Genomic DNA, 19,566 nt, shown 5'->3' on the forward strand with positions numbered 1-19,566 from the left:
GGGAATAGGGAAAGAGAGGCCAAAGGTTATCTGGTAATTAAGGTGCCTTGTAGAGGTTAATGGCTACTTGCTTGCCATTTATAAATAGAAGAAAATATAGCTCTCTGTCTCCCATAAAAGGTAATAGGAAATGGGTGTATCTGATATGATTGGTTCTAGCAATCAGCCAATAGGAAATTCAACCAGGCTGATTGGACAGAGGCAGCCAAAGGAGGAGCAAGGGGACTGGGCTGAGGGAATATAAGTGCTGGCCATCAGGGCTGGAAGGGCAGAGCATTGGTAACCATATACCACTGTGTCTCTCATTTATTTGTCTGACAAATAAATAATTATTTTAATTTCTCTATTGCTGCGTTGAATATTTCATTCCAGCTAAGCGTTAACCACAAGCAGGGTGCTACAAGATTAAGAAATGTAGGCTACAAAACTGAATTTCTGCGTTTTTGGCAGAATGCCAAAAGGGTCAACTCTGTCCCCACAAGAGTCTGCTAAAAGGTGAAGCACTCCACACTCGGTGACATTGTAAAAGCCAGTGGCAGAGAGTGGAAGAAAAGCTTATCATCCCAGATCTCAAGCACATACTCCATCCCCACCCTGTGCTTACTTTCCATTAAGTCATTTTGCATTTAATCCCTTGAGGAGAATGACTGCTCTTGTGCTTCTTGCTCTCTCTTTCTCCAGGCTTTCCAGACCAACAATCCATACAGATATTCCCAAACAACAGTGGAAATCAAGGTTGTGCGTAGAAATGACCACAAGCCATACTTTGAGAAATCCCTTTACGCAGGAACTGTGTCTGTGGGCCTGCCTGTTCCCAGCCTGGTCATGGAGGCTGGGAGACCTTCAGTGCCCCTACGCATCTTTGCTGTGGATGATGACTTCACTGATGTATGGAACTTTAGATGCCTTTGAAGGTCATTGGGGTGCTGGGCAGGGGGAGGGGGGCAGAGATGTTAAGATACTAATAATGATATCAGATGTGGTTCCTACGTGAGGTTCATGTGAGTTAATGCATGGAGGGTTAGAACGACCCTCATATCTCTTTTAGCATTATGATCTAATGTCTGTACTTGTGCAAATCTTCAAACCCCTGATCTGCATATGACCTGCCCACTTTGCCACTCACCTGTCTACAGTTGAAATAAAAACCACCTGGATCAAGCAATCTTTTGCAGGCACAAAAAATTTTTTTTGAAAAAAATGTCGTGATCCCTCCAAACCACCCACATTAAAAATTATTTGGTCAAATATTGATTTACATTTTATGCCCTCTCCTTTCTTCCATAATGGAATGCAAGGCAACACAACACACATGGGGCTCCCAGGCCATTTCCCAGCCAAGCACTGGCCAGCTGAGCTTTTACAGCATAACTGTATCACATGCCCCGAGATCATGCCCTGGGATCATTTTCAATTTGGACCTTTTGTCAAATAAATAATGCTCTGAAATTGTGTAATTCAGAACTTCCTGATAAAATTGGAAGTAAGAAGTGGTACAGTTTATTTAGTTATTTTATCTTATTCTGTGCTGAAGGGGTTACAGAAATGAGGATTGGAAAGGCGGGGGCAGATACATACCCTACAACCTGGAGGAAATAATTGGGGCAGGCTGAAAGGAAACATGCTGAAAGTGTTGACAATAACAGGGAAGCTGATACAAACAAGGCCACAAACAGGACATTGGCACTAGTGACTAGGTGCATATTGCATAGCCAGGGTGGGAATGGGGTGGAGAGCATAGGGGCAAGTTGTTGTCTGGCTTCCATGTGCTTAATTAAAGTCTATTTTTATATTCTCCATCCACAGAAATTCAATCCTGATATCAAATACCAAATCCAAAACAGCACGAATTTCACAGTTACCGTAGATGGCTTTCTCCTGACTGCTGTAGTTTTGGATGTGGCCTCCACCGTCACCCTTTTGGTAGGTCATCTTTCCCCCAAAATTTGAGTGCTATATTAAGTTGATTGTAATGTCTGATGTTAGAAAAAGGCACCAGAGGCCCCTTTAAACATGGGCTGCTGTCATCATAATTTCTCTCATTGTTATTTCTCGCTCCAAGAGAGTCTGGTCATGGATAATTTAAAGTGGACAAAAAAACCAAACACACAGATGGGAGCCAGGACACGATAGTTATTTGCATTCTGATCAGGATCACATTTGTTTAAAAAATGTAACAATATTGGCAATATTTGTTCCAAACACTCTGGAAACACAAATTAGGAAATATTATGTATCTTTTATTAGACCAAGTCCTGCAAGCTTTTGAAGTACACAGGCATAGGTATATATGGTAAGATTTCTGTGTAACTCAAAAGCTTGCATTCCACTGCACCAATAGAAGATTGTCTAATCTTCTATCCTACCTATTTTGTGTTGGTTTTCATAATAAATAGTGGCCTTGCTCTATTTGAGTGCTGTTGTGAGGATATATTAATGAAGGCAATCAACAAAATGAAACAGGAAACCCTTTCATCCTAATTTTATAAGTGTGCGTGTAGGAGTCATAATTGTGCTGCCTAGCTTCACACTCTTGCCAGACCTATCTATGCATTGCATATGTAGACATCAGCTGTATGTTCTGCAGAACTGGAGTGTATAGATTACACACTCCAATGCACAGAAGCTTGAACTGTTCAGAGCCCTTAACTAATTTAGTGCCTTCATAAATGGACTGACGGAATAAATGTGTTTATGCAAAGGGTTAACATCCACTTTCATGTCTGCACAGGCTATTGCTAATGACACAGCTACTCTGCAAGAGGACAGCACCCTGATAACTGTAGATGTCAAGCCTTTAGAAAGTAAGTCAGCACATACAGCGTAGATGAAATATAAGGATCACAGATATTGCTCAAAAAGACTAAGGCAAAAGTCTGCTTCCAGATTATCTCTGTTTGGGGTGGGAGGCTCAACCACATACCAACAAATTCAGTTAACATATTTAAAGTAGTGTGTGTGTGTTCTTGCTCAGCAAACATACTTTCAAAACAATGGGTCATACTGTACTGCCATAAGGAAAGAGGTAGGAAAATGCATGGAAAGTGCAGGATAATAATTGCTTTGCAATTATTACATTTTATTTTATTTTATTTTATTTTATTTTATTTTATATTTTATGTGCCACCCATATGACTGGGGTGCCCCAGCCACTCTGGGTGGCTCCCAACGGAATATTAAAGGCATGATAAAGTTTGATACATTTAAACTGTATCAGGTTTACCACTGCTTTGCCCCTACCCTTCTACTTCCTGGTAAGCAGCAGTAACACAACCAGCCAGAGGTCAGGAGAGCACTGCCACCCCACCATGCCATCCTCTTCTGTTTGATGTGATGTTGTATAACCTCCCTGCAAACAAAACAGAATGAAGGTTCAATAAATATATGACATTATATAGCCACCCCAGAAACTTTGTACAAACCAACCAAGATTTATGCTCAATTAACAAGCCATCTGGAAGTTACCTCAGGGAAGGCATGTTGTGCTATATGGCTTAAGGGACCTTAGCCTTATTCTTGGCCCAGCAAAAAATCAATAGCAAGCCTGAAAGCCTAATTTGGACAGTCCAAATGTGCCTTTACAAAACATTTGGTCTGTGATTTTGGATCTGAACTAGTCACTAACCCCCTTTCCTAGCATAAAACTAAGGGCATAGGTTTTCTTTGCCAACAGCCACAGGGGTCTGATAAGATTGCCATAGGGTTCTGATAAATGTCCTGTTGTCATGATTTTGTCTACATGGGATCTATAAAGGTTCACCATCTAGGGGCTGTTACAATATTGTCTCCATTTTATAATGGTTTTGAGCCTTAATCTATGTACATTTCATATGAATATGGTGTTCAGTTTCTTGGTGTAAAGATACAACACTGAAAAATAACTAATACCATGGCCTAATGCATTTTCAGCTCCAACCATTCTTCCTACAGCCATCACTACCACAGGGGCAGGGACCACTATTTCAGATATTTCAGATTTACCACCTGGGACAATCACAACTCTTCCTATAACACCTTCTGCAAGTACAACCAGGAATACTGCCATTACAGAGAAGCCTGCAACAGGCCCAACATCTGACTCAGTCATCCCTCCTTTTGTAACTACAACAAAGTCTCCCATAATCACAGGTAGCACTTTAGAACCCCAGACCGCCAGTTCTCCCATCACTGGGATAAGCCAAGCAACAGATAGGACTGATGAATCTACTGCTGAAACAACTTTTCAGTCTGGAGTAACTGAGCCTTCCATATCCACGGCAACAGGGGGAACGGTCCAAACTGTTACTTCAGCTTCTTCTCAGACTGCAACCACCACCACCCATCCCGTAATCCCTTCTCAGGCTGGAACTACCACAAAGCATCCCATAACAGGTGAGAGCCCAGCAACAGATAAACCGTCGACTGCAAATACACCTTCTCAGGCTGGAACTACCACAAAGCATCCCATAACAGGTGAGAGCCCAGCAACAGATGATATAGGGCAAGCTACTACTAAGGCACCTCAGCCAGAAACCACCAAAGTAACTGATACGACTGTTTCTTCCACTGTTCCAACACCTCTCTATAATGGAACAACCACCTATGCCACAGGAGATGCAACTAGAACAATCACCCTATCGATAACAACTTTATCTTCTGGCAACCAAACGACATCCAGTCCGCCAGGTAATTCATCTCATAGACTATCAGAACCTGTGTCTCCTCAAACACCCACCACCACAAGTTGCCCAAGACGTAGAGTAAACGTGTTATTCAGAGGCAGACTATACTTGACATTTGTCATGTGGTTTGGTCCTGCATATGTTGTTTTCTTTCACAAATAGCCAGCGTAGGCGGTGGGGACCCATGATACACAAGAATGGTGGCTTTAACAGTCCCTTTTAGAATCCATCCCGCCCAGCGGCTTTTATCCATCAATGGAAGAAAGCTTCTTGAGACTGGTTCAGCGAGTTGTTGTTGGAGAAGGGTCTAGGTCTGGGGCCTAGGCCATGACATTAGGTATTACATGCAGGGATCCCAATACAGCTAAAACTGATTGTGAAAAACTTGAAACAAATGCTTAGTCATGGCTTACTAAAATTCTGCTCCTTTGAATGGGGCTTTAAAAAGGTAAAGGGCTTCTGAGAGTTAAGTCCAGTCGCAAACGACTCTGGGGTTGCGGCGCTCATCTCTCTTTACTGGCCGAGGCAGCCAATGTTTGTTCACAGACAGTTTTTCCAGGTCATGTGGCCAGCATGACTAAGCTGCTTCTGGCGAAACCAGAGCAGCACACGGAAACGCCGTTTACCTTCCCGCCAGAGCGGTACCTATTTATCTACTTGCACTTGGACGTGCTTTCAAACTGCTAGGTTGGCAGGAACTGGGACCAAACAACAGGAGCTCACCCCATTGTGGGGATTCGAACCGCCAACCTTTGGGCTTAGTCACGACTAATTTTAGCTGGATCAGGGCCAGGGTGGCATCAAAGTGACTAGAGATAGTGTTGCTTGCATTATTTCTCTGTGTAAGGTAAGACCACTATACCGCCTGATGCGTTTGAGAATTGGTTCACACTGAAGTAGTAAACCTGTGTCTGGCCTGTACCATTTCAGGTGGGGAAGGGGTGGGAGGAGACCCATGTGACTGAATGTTCTGCAAGACAGAAGAGGCTCAGGCAATGAATCCTACTGGAACCTGGCAGAACTAGCCTAGCAGGAAAAATAGCAGGGAGTGTGTATGGTTTGGTCAGGTAGGTTACCAGGGGGAGGGAGTGGACCAAAGAGTCCAGCTGGTCAATGCAGAGTCTATTAGCTCATATGGCATGTTAGGTCAGGTGTGCCCAGGTGTGAGGACTCACCCCCTCCCATTCGTATTGGGCTTTGCCCTAGAATTCAAGCCTGGGATCCCCTGCATGTGAAACATGAGCTATCCATCCCAAATAGGCCTCTTCCTAAAGCCCCTGAATGCCTGGTATGTGTGATGGGGTGTTGGGGAAGTAGGTGGAAGGAAGATAAATATCCCATATGTGTCTAATGCTTGGGTGTTGTGTGGAACTGCATGTAGTGCAGGTTTGAGTGAGTATGTATGTATGTATGTATGTATGTATGTATGTATGTATTTTGCATGCAAAAGATGAGTGGTTCAGTAGGGTCTCTCCCCCTGTTGGGGCTAAAACTTCCTTCTCCTGCTTCTTTGACGTGAGCTCCACTGGAAGCTGTTACCGTTATTGTCGGGGCTTCATGAGATGTATTTTTTGCAGATAGAGCAGGGTGGAATCCAGTTAAGAATGGGTAAGAAAAAAGGCAGCAGAAAGCAACAGACTGAAAATATTATTGACAGGTAGGACAGAATGTGCCAGAGACTTTTAAAGTGAAATAACAGGGGCAAATGAAGTCATAGAATGGTAGACGTGGAAGGGACCCCAAGGGTCATCTACTCTAACCCCCTGCAATGCAGGAGTCATGGTAGCTTTCAGAGAAAGAAGGAAAGCAATGTCAGGAATGGGCATTATACCTTTCTGGAATCCAAGGCACAATACATTACCCCTGGGAAAATGTAATTCTTCCGCCATCAAGGTGGCCCATTGCTATCTGAATGCAGAGTGGAAGAATGTCGCTGCATATCACTGCATATACACCATACATTTAAAACACATGGCTCCCCCCCCACTCCCCTCAAAAATATGGTGATTGTGGTTTGATTCAAGAACTACAGTTTCCAGGATTTGGTGTGCGCATGTGTGATTTTAAATGTATGGTGTTTATTTAGCCTGAGTCAAGGGCTGACATCCGGAACACAACCCCACTCTTCCAAGGCCTGCGTCATTTGCTGACCTTTGAAATGTTTTGTTTTCCATAATTCCCCCCCCCCCACACACACACACTCCAACTTCCCTTCTATAGGAGAGAGGAAGGAGGGAAAGTAGGAGGGCAATAAAGTTTTCAGGCTATTGAGAGACTGGTTTCATTTTTTAAAAAAATCAATAGAGGCTGAGCTCTCCATTGTTGTATCACTCAAACACAGGAGCACTCCTTTTTCTCTCTTTAAAAAGAGGGACAGTGCCAACCCCCCCGTGCCCCACCATTTTGTGGACCTGTTGGCTGAGGCTGATGGGAACTGCAGCTCAACAACATCTGGAGGGCCAAAGGCTCCTCATACCTGCTCTAACCCACCATGGTTTCCGCCTTTGGCTGACTGGCAGTGGCTCTCCAGGGTCTCAAGTTGGGAAGTCTTTTTGGACCCTGCTGCTGGAGAGCCTTAAATTGCATTTCAATTGGGCCCTTCTGCCTGCAGAGTATGTCATTTACCACTGAACTAGGCATCCCGCTTCTCCATTTTTTAAACTGAGCCACCCTTCTGGCTTTTGCTCTCTCCAAAAGATTGTTTTATTTTTAAAGAGGAAAAAAGCCCTAATTTAGTTAGCAGGCAGTATGTTGATTCCAGCACTTCTGAAGTTGTGTGATATTGGCTATTTTTGAGAGGTGAAGTGCTAGTCCTTTCACTTCATATTAATGATAAACTCTTAGAAGTAATAGAAACCTGCAGGCAATAGTCAAAGTCCACGCTGCTGGAGATTACAGACATGAAACTGATAGCTGGTCACGGTTTTACTAATCGCCACAAAGCTTTAAAACGATAGCTTGGTAGTTAATAGGGATGTGAAGTGTGAAATGAGAAAGGGCAAATTCCTACAGCAGGCAAATCCAAGTCAGCCTAAGAAAACGCTGGCATGTGTTTCTGATTGGATAGAAACTTGGAGCATAGCTATCTGCTGGTGACTAGTTCAATGTTAGATACATTAACTGAAATGCTAGGGATACTTTTATATATACTGCATCATGGAATCTGCAAGAGACCATCAAGGAAAGAGGAGGAAGTAATGACATTGCAACCTCTAAAACCTGTTATCCACACCCACCTGTCTTATACCTTAAGTCTTATATTGACATTCAGGAGGATGTTCCCTCGCCCAATGATTTTTTAAATTGTTTTTCATTTAAATACAAGAACAACACCTAACTACAGTAACTTGTTCAGTAGTACATTCTTATTAAGTTCCATATGCAGTACATAGTACGCAAGCAGTACATTTGTTTACTGTATGTATTATCCATTAAAGTAGCCTCTCCACAGAGATTGTTGTGCTGAGGATGGAATAAAAGTATCTCTTTATAAAAGAAAAGGAAGGAAGGAAGCCAAGTCTCCCCGAAAGTGCCTACCCTTGAAGTGCCTTTAATTACCCTTCTGTGGCAAGCAAGGCATGCTAATAAAGCTACATTCCAAATATTATTTAACCAGATTTCAATGGGGATTTCTAGAGATTGTTTCCAATATCAGGCTACTGTTTTATGTTTTTGTTTTCAGAACAGAGTTGTCAGTATAGAACAGAGGACATGGCTGCTGTGGGCACCACTTTGGGATGTTTACTGCTAATCACATTAGTGCTGCTTGGACTGGTCTCCTACAAGTATTACAAACTAAAACAAAGATATGGAGAAGACAGCGAAGTAAGTGGACCTTTTGCTATACATTGATTTTGGAGTGAGAGTACAAGCCTTAGTTGTGAAGAACTGCAGTGCAGGAATTTGTGAGCTTTTATCATGTTCTAACGATGGCCAATGACAACAGAAATACCCAAAGAAAAGTAAGAGCCTTGTTTAAAAACATCCCTAGTCCACTCTTCACTGCATATGCAGTGAGTTATTGGAAAATCACACCTGTACATCAGTTACATCACACAAGCTAGTATGTTGAGCTGGTATTGCAATTTGTCAAGCAGAAACAGAAGGAAAAGTTGGTGCTGCCATGTGAGCATCAGCCACTACACAACATTTGTGAGTTCTCAGCATTCTCTGCCTGGTATTGCATGAAGCATTTGTATGTAATATGTAAATATATAAACATGGCAAACATACTAAGCAGAAATGAATTGTGTGATTTTGCTAATCATTAGATTGAATTATACCACAGGGGGATTAGGCCCAATCATTTCTAATGTGGATAATCCTTCTCTACACACCTCCCTTCCCTTTCCATCAGTATGAACATTAAATGTCCCTCTTTTGCAGTCTGTTGAAGGCTTGATCAACAGCAGCTTTGAAAGCGATGAGAAACCTAACTCAGGTGGAAAGGAGGATAAGTTGCCAGCAAGTGTGATGTCTGAAGACGACAAACCGGTTGCAGAGAAGCGGTCAGGCACCCTGTCTCCTTTGGAGGAGACAGCGGGAAACAGCCAGGAATCAGCAGCTTCTGAAACGAACAAGGAAGGTGAAGAAGGCAACGGGGACACAGACAGTGAAAAGGAAGTAAGATCCATCCTCACTAAAGACAGAAGGATGTCAGACGATGGCTACAAAGCAGTGTGGTTTAAAGAAGACATTGACCCAGAAGCTAAGGATGATGTTTTGATGATTGAAAATGACAGCGATACAGAACAGAAAGGGAATGAGAGTGACAGTGACAATGCTGATGACCAGGCTGGTGACAATGAAGTTGGAGATGGTGGCAGAGGTGGCAGTGACAGGTCCTTCACTCTAGGAAGAGCTCAACTCCCAGAAATTGATTCTACTGATGATCTTCAGGATACAGAAGGAGATGGTGTTTTTTTGTAGGTGAAATATTGTCCAGGATTCTGTGATAGAGCTGACTGTTTTAAACTATGTTCTGTCCAAGCTTCTGCAGCTTCTTCCTATGACCTCGGCCAATTAATGAGCAGCATTCACCAGGAAGGGCAGTGTGCAACCTTGTCCCCTTGGTAATATATCACACCTTCCCCAAGCATAAAGCTGATAACAACATCTTATGGAATTGTTAGGATCATTCAACCCAAGCATGATAATTAACATACAGCAGCCAGGACCAACCCAAAACAGTTTGATCCCTGAGGCAGCCAATTCAAATGGAGTCACCACCTTCCAACGCGAAATAGGAAGTAGCTTGTAGAAGATGTACCTGTTATCACCGGCATAGTGAGCTCAGCTAGGGTTGCTGCTAGTTTACTTCTAAGCAATGGCTGCTGTTCCACTGGTGCTAATCCTGCTAGTATATTTGGACTCATAGTGTTCAACATAGAGATGTCCAGCTTGGTGGGATCAATGTGGCCAGTCATCAGCAAAAGCCAACATCTGGAAGAACTTAATAATAATAATAATAATGGTTTTATTATTTCCCTCCTGCCCATCTCGAATAAGCTCTTTAATGAGCAAAGCTGGGATAGTATTTACAGAAGTGTTATTTCAAACCAGGAGAAACATATTGCTAGTAGTTTATGGGATTGCCATCTCCTTCACAGGACATTGCCAGGACATTGCCAATATGGTCCACTGGGTGGGCTTGAATTCATCCCACTTCCACCGTGGATTGCCTGGGATAAGTTACTTCAAGTCTTCACATGACATGTGGGCTGCTGCAAAGTTGGTAACAAACTAACAGTGCCCTTTGACTACTCAGAAATAAGGCACACTGAATTCAATGGGGATCACTTCCAGATGAGTATAGGATTGCATCCTATGGTTGTGATAATGACCTCATTTTTCTCTTTTTTCTTTTCATATTTTTTAACATTATAAACATCCATTCAAACCAAATAACACTGATACAAACTTGGGGTTCTCTGAACCCCCAGACTTCCCCACTACCACCATCACCCACTCTGGTTTTCAAAATGTAGATTTTTTTTTAATCTTTACCGCATTTGATTACATTTATCTAACTTTGGTTTAATCCTTTTTTTTTTTAGTCTTTTGGTTTTTGCAGATTACAAGTGTTATGAAAATCCTACTAACGTCTTTAAGTCTTTCCAATATTCTTTAATATAATCTATGTACTTTTTCCATTCTGTATTAAATTTGTTTTCCTCTTGGTGTCTGATTCTTCCAGTCATCTTTGCCATTTCAGCGTATTCTATTGTCTCCATAATCCACTCTTCTTTAGCTGGTGTTTTCTCTTCCTTCCATCCCTGGGCGTAAAGCGTTCTTATCATGACCTCATTAAATTAGAAAAGGTTTAAAGGGAACTTGTGGTCCTCCACATATTCCCATCATCCTTTATGTTTCACCATGCTGGTTGAGGCTGGTGTGATTGGAATCCAACAACGCCTGGAGAGTCACAGGCTCCCAACACCTGCCCTAGAAATGATGAGGAATGGGGCTTACTTCTAAGTAAGTAAGCATAGAATTGTGCTGCAGAACTGCTGTTATTTTCCATGACGTTTATTCAAGGTATTGCAGTCTGTATTCTATAAGGCGAAGTCAAACATTTGATTCTATGAACACCAACAGTTTCACAAAGCTCTTCTCTTAAAGCATTAAACAAACAGGAGGAGACAGAGAAACATCATATTGCTATTCTTTACGTGCATAATTTGCAAGGGATCAATTTCAAAATGATGACCTGGTGCTCTACTAGGATGGTAGCATGGCGTATTACACCAACAAAATTAAATTTAATTTAAAAAATGTAGCAATAATTGATGGAAGTGTTGAAATCGGAGGGGGAAATTCCCCAGTTGTGACAGAATTGCCCTTCAGCTAAGAATTATTGATATATGAGAAGAGAAGAAATGAGGGGGGAAAGCATGAATAATGGATTTGCAATTTTTCTTATTGGCTTATAGAAGCAACTTTTTAAAATAAAAAAATAGATCAAGAATTGGCCGTTAATATGATTGTGACAGCAAGAAATAAAATATGAAGAATATGGGAGACAGAGAGACTCCAGTGATCAAAGAATGGATAAATGATGTGATCGGGCAGAAAAGTCAATGTTAATATATGTTCTGTTTGAGTTGAAGAAAATTAAACTATTCTCTGTGAGATGGGTTGCAGGTGTCAGAGGAAAGGAAATATATTAACATCTAATCATGTCATGTGCTTAGACTTGGCTGTGATAATTATGTAGAGGAGAAAACATAGTTTAATGATTGTTAGGTTGGTGCTTTTTTGTTTTAAAGAAATGCTATCTCTGTTTGAGACCTTAAATAATATAATTTTATTAAAGTCCTTTATAATAAGTATAATGTGCATAGAATCTTAAGCGATATACATCACTTTGGTGCTACTAATGCAGCAAAAGCAACACAGGAGGCAGCAATTATGAGTTACCAGTTTCTGCAGCCACAGCAGGTGCTGTGATTCGCCAGTGGTTTGACTTGACCCCTGGAGGTACATGCCATTGTCTCTCCAGACTGGGGCATGCCAACCAAAAACACATTTATAGGATTTGTATTTTCTATTACTCTCTGATGCACTGTAATTGCACTACCAGCCCCCTCTATCTAATTCATTCTCAGGTGTTTTTCGTTTTGTTTTACATTTTCTCTGAAAAAAATTCTGGAAAACCAGTATATGCCAGGCAAGTCTAACAGGTAGATCATGGTCGACAGGTAGATCACCGGACATCTGTGGTAGATCAGTAGATCACTGGCTCCCCCCAAAGAAGCTCAACAAGCTTGGCTCCCCTAAAAAAAGCTCAATAAGTTTGATCACTGTCAGTCTTTGTGAGTAGATCACAGTCTCTTGGGAGTTGGCCACCCCTGGTATATGCCATGAGGCTTTAAAAAAAATTGGCCACCATGTGATTCCTACACACACAGATGGCTGTAGGGAGAATGAAAGACAAGGAGAGGTGATAGGTGGGATGAGGCAGAGAGGAAAGGATTGGGCCAGCTGGGCTTATTCTCCTGCTTTCATCCCTCTTTCTCTTGGGTCAGGCACCCCCAAACTCGGCCCTCCAGATGTTTTGAGACTACGACTCCCATCATCCCTAGCTAACAGGACTAGTGTTCAGGGATGATGGGAATTGTAGTCCCAAAACATCTGAAGGGTCGATGCCTGCTCTTGGTGTAAGAAGCTTACATAGGCTAAGCTCCTCCCTAGCCAAGGAGGAGTCTTATAATCAAAAGAAAAAAATCTGAAGACAGACTGACAAATCTAATACACAGAGGGAGCTCAATGGCCTCCATGGATCTAAGGTTGGGGGTATGGGATAATCAGTCTCATAAACAACATGCTTAAGTCTAATTAACACAGAGGTTAAGGCCATAGAATATACTGTTCTGCCAGTTTAGTTTGTCCCTCCCTCGCTACTTGGGAGGAAAGTAATTGAACTTATTGCTGCACCTCAGTATACCTGAGAAGCTCAACGTGTGAACAGGTTCTCACATGGCTCTCACAAACCATTATTCTGTATCTATACCAATAATTTAGGAACTTTCACCACTGTACAACTAAGCCTAGTTTTACGGCTTGTACAACATTTTTGACTGACATATGGAAAAGCACATGAACCTGACCTTTGAAGAATTTGTAAGTAAACCAATTTTTAACTTATCAAACATGTTGTCTTTTCCTATGCTGAAGGAAGAGGGGAGTTTTTGAACTCATAAGGGCCAAAAGGTGTTCAGAAACAGCAGTTAGTGGAAAACATGGCACCTTACACTCTATCTACTGAGTTCCATTGCTTGCCAGTCTCGTTCCAGGTATAATTCAGAGTACTGACATTTGAAAGTAAAAACAATCCTGGTCCTATATATTTTAGTGATCACCCGACCAACTTCCCATAAGTGTCTCTTCCCCTGCCATTCAGCTGATGAAATCAGCTGCTGCTGATACCCAACTTCCTTGAAGGTCCATATTCAAGGTGAGGAAGAAAAGAATTCCCTGGCAAATAAGGGCCACACATTAGGGAAAGTTATACAGCTGTACTTTGCTATAATTACGATATATTATCTCTCCCATTCTTTGGCAGTATTGTTGGGTTGAACTTTGGAATCTGTGTTTGTTGTCTCATCTGGGTTTCCATGGAGCATCTAACTAAGAGGGGGAGGGAACGAGAGAAGGAAGTATCTATAACACAAACAGAAGGGAATTGTTGCCTTAATTCGAATTGACTACAGCCACATGAAGAAAAATTTTATCGAAATAATAATAAAAAATTCCAGGAGCAAACTGCTGAACTTCTCATCTTTATCAAACTTTTTATCTGGGAGGAATGAACAATCTGCCCTTTCCTCTGTCTATGTTTATTGTGATACTGCTAAAGGTGGTTTCGGTCATTTGACTCTCATGCTGCTCCCTTCCTTTCCTTGTCTGTTTATTCCCAGATCTCTCTTCAGTTTATTTACTTATTAAATTTATACCTCACCCTTCAACCCAGTGCAGCAAATGCTTCCCATATTGGAATTGTAAGAACATAAGCAGAACGCTGCTGAGTCAGGTCAACGGCGCCCCTAGCTCAGAATCCTTTTCTCACAATAGCCAAAGAGATGCCTTTGGGAAGCCCAAAATGGAGTCCCTGTGAAGTTGTTTTGCAGATGCAAAATGGTTTTAAATTACAGACTACTGTATAAATGACTGATTTGTGTAGTCATTAATCATCTTATTACTAACCTCCTGTCATTTACTCCAAAAATGCTTTGTGCCCTTTGAGTACATCCTTTTCTCAAGGAAGGGGGAATTAATGTTCCACTCTCTTAGCTCTAAACAACATCAGAGAATATCCTGGTTTGCAATTCCCAGCATTTTTAACAAACTACAGTTCCCAGGATTCTTTGGGAGAAGCCATGACCATGTTGCAACTACCATTTGTTGGATTGTGGCTTTTGCTTTGCCCTCAGCTTATTGCCCTCAGCATATTTCCTCATAACTATAATATTAGTATAATAATTAACAACAGGAAGAGAATCCAGCTGCACATATATGCACACTTTTATTAACCCAGAAAGAGCAGGTCAGAAACAACATAGTTAAGAATGAAATATGAAAGAAGACAGGTATGCACTTAGCTAACCCAGAACAGATTACACAGATTACATGCAGGAAAAGCATTCTCAACGAGAACATGTCACACTGCAGAAAAAGAGAACATGATCCCATTACCAACAGTACAAAGAAACCTCTAAAAATGTGATTAAAATAGTTACGTGTGCCAGTTGTACATCTGAAATTCCATCCATCTGTGTATCCCACAGGTTCTCCTTGGGGTGGCAAACCTCAAGCCGGGGGGGGGGGTGCTGCACTCTCTCTGGATCACAGCCCTCACTGGCCCTCTTTGAGTGTTTTTGCCTGGCTGAAATCAGTCTCAACAATGTTTCTTCCTTGCCTGCAGGGAGAATAGAGAGGTAGGCCTTAGGAAAGAGGTGTGCAAAAACTAGGCTACCAGACAATTGTAAAATTTACATTCCTTGCTCTGCTTACTTTTACCTGTGGCCCCACCTACCATTGGCATGTGGCCCCCGGAAGATTGATCAGAAAGGAACGTGGCCCTTTGGGTCAAAAATGGTTCCCCATCCCTGGTCTATTCAATGATAGCTTAGTTATCTGCCTCTTTCCCCAGCAGATGGGCCATAAGAAACTTAATCTTTGTGCACACAACAAGGACCAGCGCTCACACCATTTGCCTTAGGAATTTCTTGTTTTTTCCCCATGAGTTTTTTGCACATTATTGAATCTTTTTTTATGCATTTTGCTGGCAAAGTGATGTATTGCAGTTTTGATATTGTTTGCATTTTTTCATTGTGGCACAGGTCCAAAAAGGTTTTGTGCAACAGCCCATTCGCTGCAGTGTGAACACCTGATCATGCTTTCTCCTGTTTGGGTTTTCCATTCCCCATGGTTCTCTCAGTTCAGACAATGAAGATTTATGAAGTCCAGAGTCTAAAATGGCAGAACTGCACCATGGAGTCACATGAGATATTCACACTCACTGCTCTGCCTTGTTGCTTTTGCTGGGCTCCACATAGAAATGTCACAGACTGGTTGCTATCCCTTACATTTAATGTTCTTTTGGCTCCACAGTTTACATATTATGGGTATCTTCCAAATGCGGTTCACACACATGTCTGTTGAGTAAGGTTCTAGTCCAGTGGTTTTCAACCAGTGTGTCATGGCACCCTGGGGTGCCTTGAATGGTGGTCAGGGGTGCCGTGGGCAACACTGGCCTCTGTCCCTCTTTCTTTCCCCCTCTCCTCTGATGCTCTCTCATGTCTGCCTCCCAAAGGCTTGCACAGCTGTTTGTGCAGCAGCCCTGGCTACAAGCTCCCCAGGCGAATGGAGCCTCTGGGGCTGGCCAGGGGTTGCTTCCCAGGCCCCTGTGGGCCAATGTGAGGAAGCACCTCTTTTTGGAGTGGGGGGGCAGCACAGAGACCAGGAGCGGTAGCTACAGCTGCCCAGAGGACTCCCAAGGAGAGGGGAGAGGAGAGAATGACTTAGTATCTGTATCTGGAAAAAATGCAATAAAAAATATTTTTTTAAAAAAAAAATCTTTAAGGTGCCTCAAAGCACTTTCTCCTTTTAAAATATGGAATAGCATTTAAAGAAGCAATCTGAATGTCCTGTGGGTATTGCAAAAAAAAAAGTATCAGAATGTTTTGTTCCCGAGTTATTTACATTGTACCTTAGGTTTGGGGTTTCTGTCTAAATTACACAGTTACAGCAAAGGTTCGCTGTGTTCAGTATCATATATGCAATTTCAAAAAAATGGGTATGGGCGCTACCTTGTGGTTGAAGCAGGAATTTCCTCAAGTCTTAAAATAGTTTTGTCTTAAGAAGGTGACAAGTTTAACAACATGGACACATTTTACAACAAAAGAATATTTTTTCGTGATTCATTTTTTCCTGAAACAAACTATTTCCTTGGGAGTACCAGTCAAGGATGTGAAAGCAGAACTCAACCACTTTCAAACACTGTATTTCTTTCAACAGGAGTTTTCTCACTTTTTAGAGGTAAGGAAATATATGCTACGATGTGATGTTTTAGAGAACATGGCTCAACTGTTTTAAAGTAAATGTGCTGAACCTGAAAATTGTACTATCTTGAGAACTAATGAGATTTAAGTATACAACTAAACAATTGAAAAATCAGTTGTGAATAATTAATGCTTTACTTTCTCTTGATTGAACCTACAGGTGGTGCTAGTGCTTTTCAAAGCATATGGATAATGTTAGATTGAAGTGGAGAATGCTGAACAATTATTTTTATAATTATTTGTATTTATTGCATAATGTATCTGAACTTTTTCTCTCAATGAGTTCATAGCTACCCCCCCCCATTTAATCCTCACAACAACCCTTTGAGGTAAGTTTGGCTGAGAAGCAATGACTGGCACAAGGTCAGTCAGTGAGCTTCATGGCTGAGTGGGGATTTAAATTTTGGTCTCCCAGGTCCTAATCCAACACTCTAACCACTACACCACACTGGCTCCTTTCTACAGGTAGGAGATAAAAAGTGACAAATGTGATAGGATTGCAATCAAGGTTAGGAAGAGAACTCTGTTCACCACACAGGCAATTTGACTTATCCCTAGAGACTGGCGATTCACACCCTACTATGGCACATGTTAATTTTCCACATGCATGTTCTGTCAATGCCTGCATAGATCAATGAACAAATCATTGTGTGCATGCAGTCAGATAGGTGCACGGACATGCAGACTTTGTTATTTTAACATCAAAAGCGTGTTCAGCATTCCACCCTTTCTTTCTTTCATAAAATTTACCATATATACCACTCGATTAAAAAAAGAACCCTCAGTGGTTTACAAAAGATTAACCAGTCAAATCAATAAAAAATCAGTTCCTTTTCCTTTTGACACACAGCTGTGAGGCATTTGCGAGCTTTTTTGCGGAGGTCTTGTTGCTCCGCCATGACCTCCCTGCCAATTTGGATACAATAAAGGAACTGGAGGCCCCTCGACTGTCCTCAGGTCCAGTATTGGGCCACTTCGACCGGATATCCCCAGCCGATGTGGACAGACTCCTCCGAGCTGGAAAGCCCACCACCTGTCCTCTCGACCCGTGCCCATCTTGGCTGATTAGAGCGTGGCCAGACGAGGTGCGGGCCCTCCTGGGGGATATCATCAATTTGTCCCTTGGCACGGGGACATTCCCAGGGGAACTGAAGGAGGCAGTCGTGTGCCCGCTCTTAAAGAAAACATCATTAGATCCCTTAGATCTATCCAATTACCGCCCGGTTTCAAATCTTCCGTTCCTGGGTAAGGTGATTGAGAGAGCGGTTGCTGAACAGCATGGTGGGTTTCTGGATGAAACATTGGCTCTGGATCCGTTCCAGTCCGGCTTCCACGCTGGTCATGGGACCGAGACGGCTCTGGTTGCCCTAACAGATGATCTTCATAGACAGCTGGATCGAGGCGGGTCGGGGCTGCTGATTCTTCTAGATCTGTTAGCAGCTTTCGACATGGTCGATCACGAACTCCTGGACCACCGTCTTGCCGACGTGGGGATCCAGGGCACAGTCCTTCAATGGCTGTACTTGTTTCTCTCTGGTCGGGGACAGAGGGTGGCGCTTGGGGGGGGAATTGTCATCGTGCCACTCCTTGGTGTGTGGAGTACCTCAGGGTGCGATTCTCTCCCCGATGCTTTTTAACATCTTTATGCGCCCCCTCGCCCAGCTTGTCCGGAGTTTTGGGCTGGGTTGCCATCAGTATGCTGATGACACCCAACTCTGTTGATGGATGGCCATCCTGACTCGGCCCCAGACACACTGACCAGATGTTTGGAAGCTGTGGCTGGATGGTTACGTGGGAGCCGGTTGAAGCTAAATCCTTCAAATACAGAGGTCCTGTGGCTGGGACGGGACGATATGGGATTTGGGGGGGGGCAACTCCCATCTCTTGCGGGGGCGTAATTAGTGCCAGCACTGTCCGTTAAGAGTTTGGGTGTAATCTTTGACACCTCCCTTTCCATGGAGGCGCAGATTGCAGCTATAACAAAGGCGGCATTTTTCCATCTCCGCCAAGCTAAGCAGTTGGCTCCTTACCTCTCTCACACTGTCCTAGCCACTGTGATCCACGTGACGGTCACCTCCAGACTGGATTATTGTAACTCGCTCTACATGGGGCTGCCCTTGAGACTGACCCAGAAACTCCAGCGGGTGCAGAATGCTGCAGCGAGACTCCTTACGGGGTCCTCGCTGCGAGATCACATTCACCCGGTGCTATGCCAGTTGCACTGGCTCCCGGTGGAGTACAGGATCAGGTTTAAGGTGCTGGTTTTAATCTTTAAAGCCCTATATGGCCTAGGACCCTCGTACCTACGGGACCGCCTCTCCTGGTATGTCCCACAGAGAAACTTACGGTCTTCAAATAAAAACATATTGAAGGTCCCAGGCCACAGAGAGGTTAGGCTGGCCTCAACTAGAGCCAGGGCTTTTTCGGCTGTGGCTCCGATCTGGTGGAACACTCTGTCACAAGAGACTAGGGCCCTGCGGGACTTGACATCTTTCCGCAGGGCCTGCAAGACAGAGCTGTTCCACCAGGCCTTTGGCCAGGGCACAGCCTGAGTCCCTCCTTTGGCAATCTTCGCGGAGCTCTGGCCCAATGGTTGCCAGTGGTTTGTTTTGAATTAATTTTATAATGAATTATTTTAGAGTGTTGTGTTGTGCTGTATTGTTGTACTGTTTTATTGTTGTTAGCTGCCCTGAGCCCGGCTTCGGCTGGGGAGGGCGGGATATAAATAAAAATTATTATTATTATTATTATTATTATTATTATTATTATTATTATTATTATTATTCTCACATAGCCCGCAAAACAACAAACCATTCATTAATTTCCCAGTGAAAGTGGGATTT

General features: G+C 42.8%; 1 protein-coding gene across 8 annotated transcripts in view; it reads left to right on the top strand.

Annotated features, from left to right (window-relative positions):
• CDHR5 (cadherin related family member 5) overlaps positions 1-11,427 on the top strand; it is a 32,911-nt gene extending 21,484 nt beyond the window's left edge. The window contains exons 10-16 of one of the 8 annotated variants that reach the window (XM_083500440.1): positions 682-888; positions 1,807-1,923; positions 2,732-2,804; positions 3,910-4,371; positions 4,591-4,665; positions 8,344-8,486; positions 9,048-11,427. In XM_083500440.1, coding sequence (XP_083356566.1) covers positions 682-888; positions 1,807-1,923; positions 2,732-2,804; positions 3,910-4,371; positions 4,591-4,665; positions 8,344-8,486; positions 9,048-9,590 — 1,620 coding nt within the window. In that variant the 3' untranslated portion in view covers positions 9,591-11,427. Of the gene's footprint in view, positions 1-681; positions 889-1,806; positions 1,924-2,731; positions 2,805-3,909; positions 4,666-6,238; positions 6,646-8,343; positions 8,487-9,047 lie in introns of those variants that run through there. The other 7 variants (XM_083500437.1, XM_083500436.1, XM_083500438.1 and 4 more) reach the window with 7 other exon arrangements.
• Positions 11,428-19,566: the final 8,139 nt, after the last annotated feature.

Source organism: Podarcis liolepis (assembly GCF_965112155.1).
Source record: "Podarcis liolepis genome assembly, chromosome: 1".
Taxonomy (NCBI): domain Eukaryota; kingdom Metazoa; phylum Chordata; class Lepidosauria; order Squamata; family Lacertidae; genus Podarcis; species Podarcis liolepis.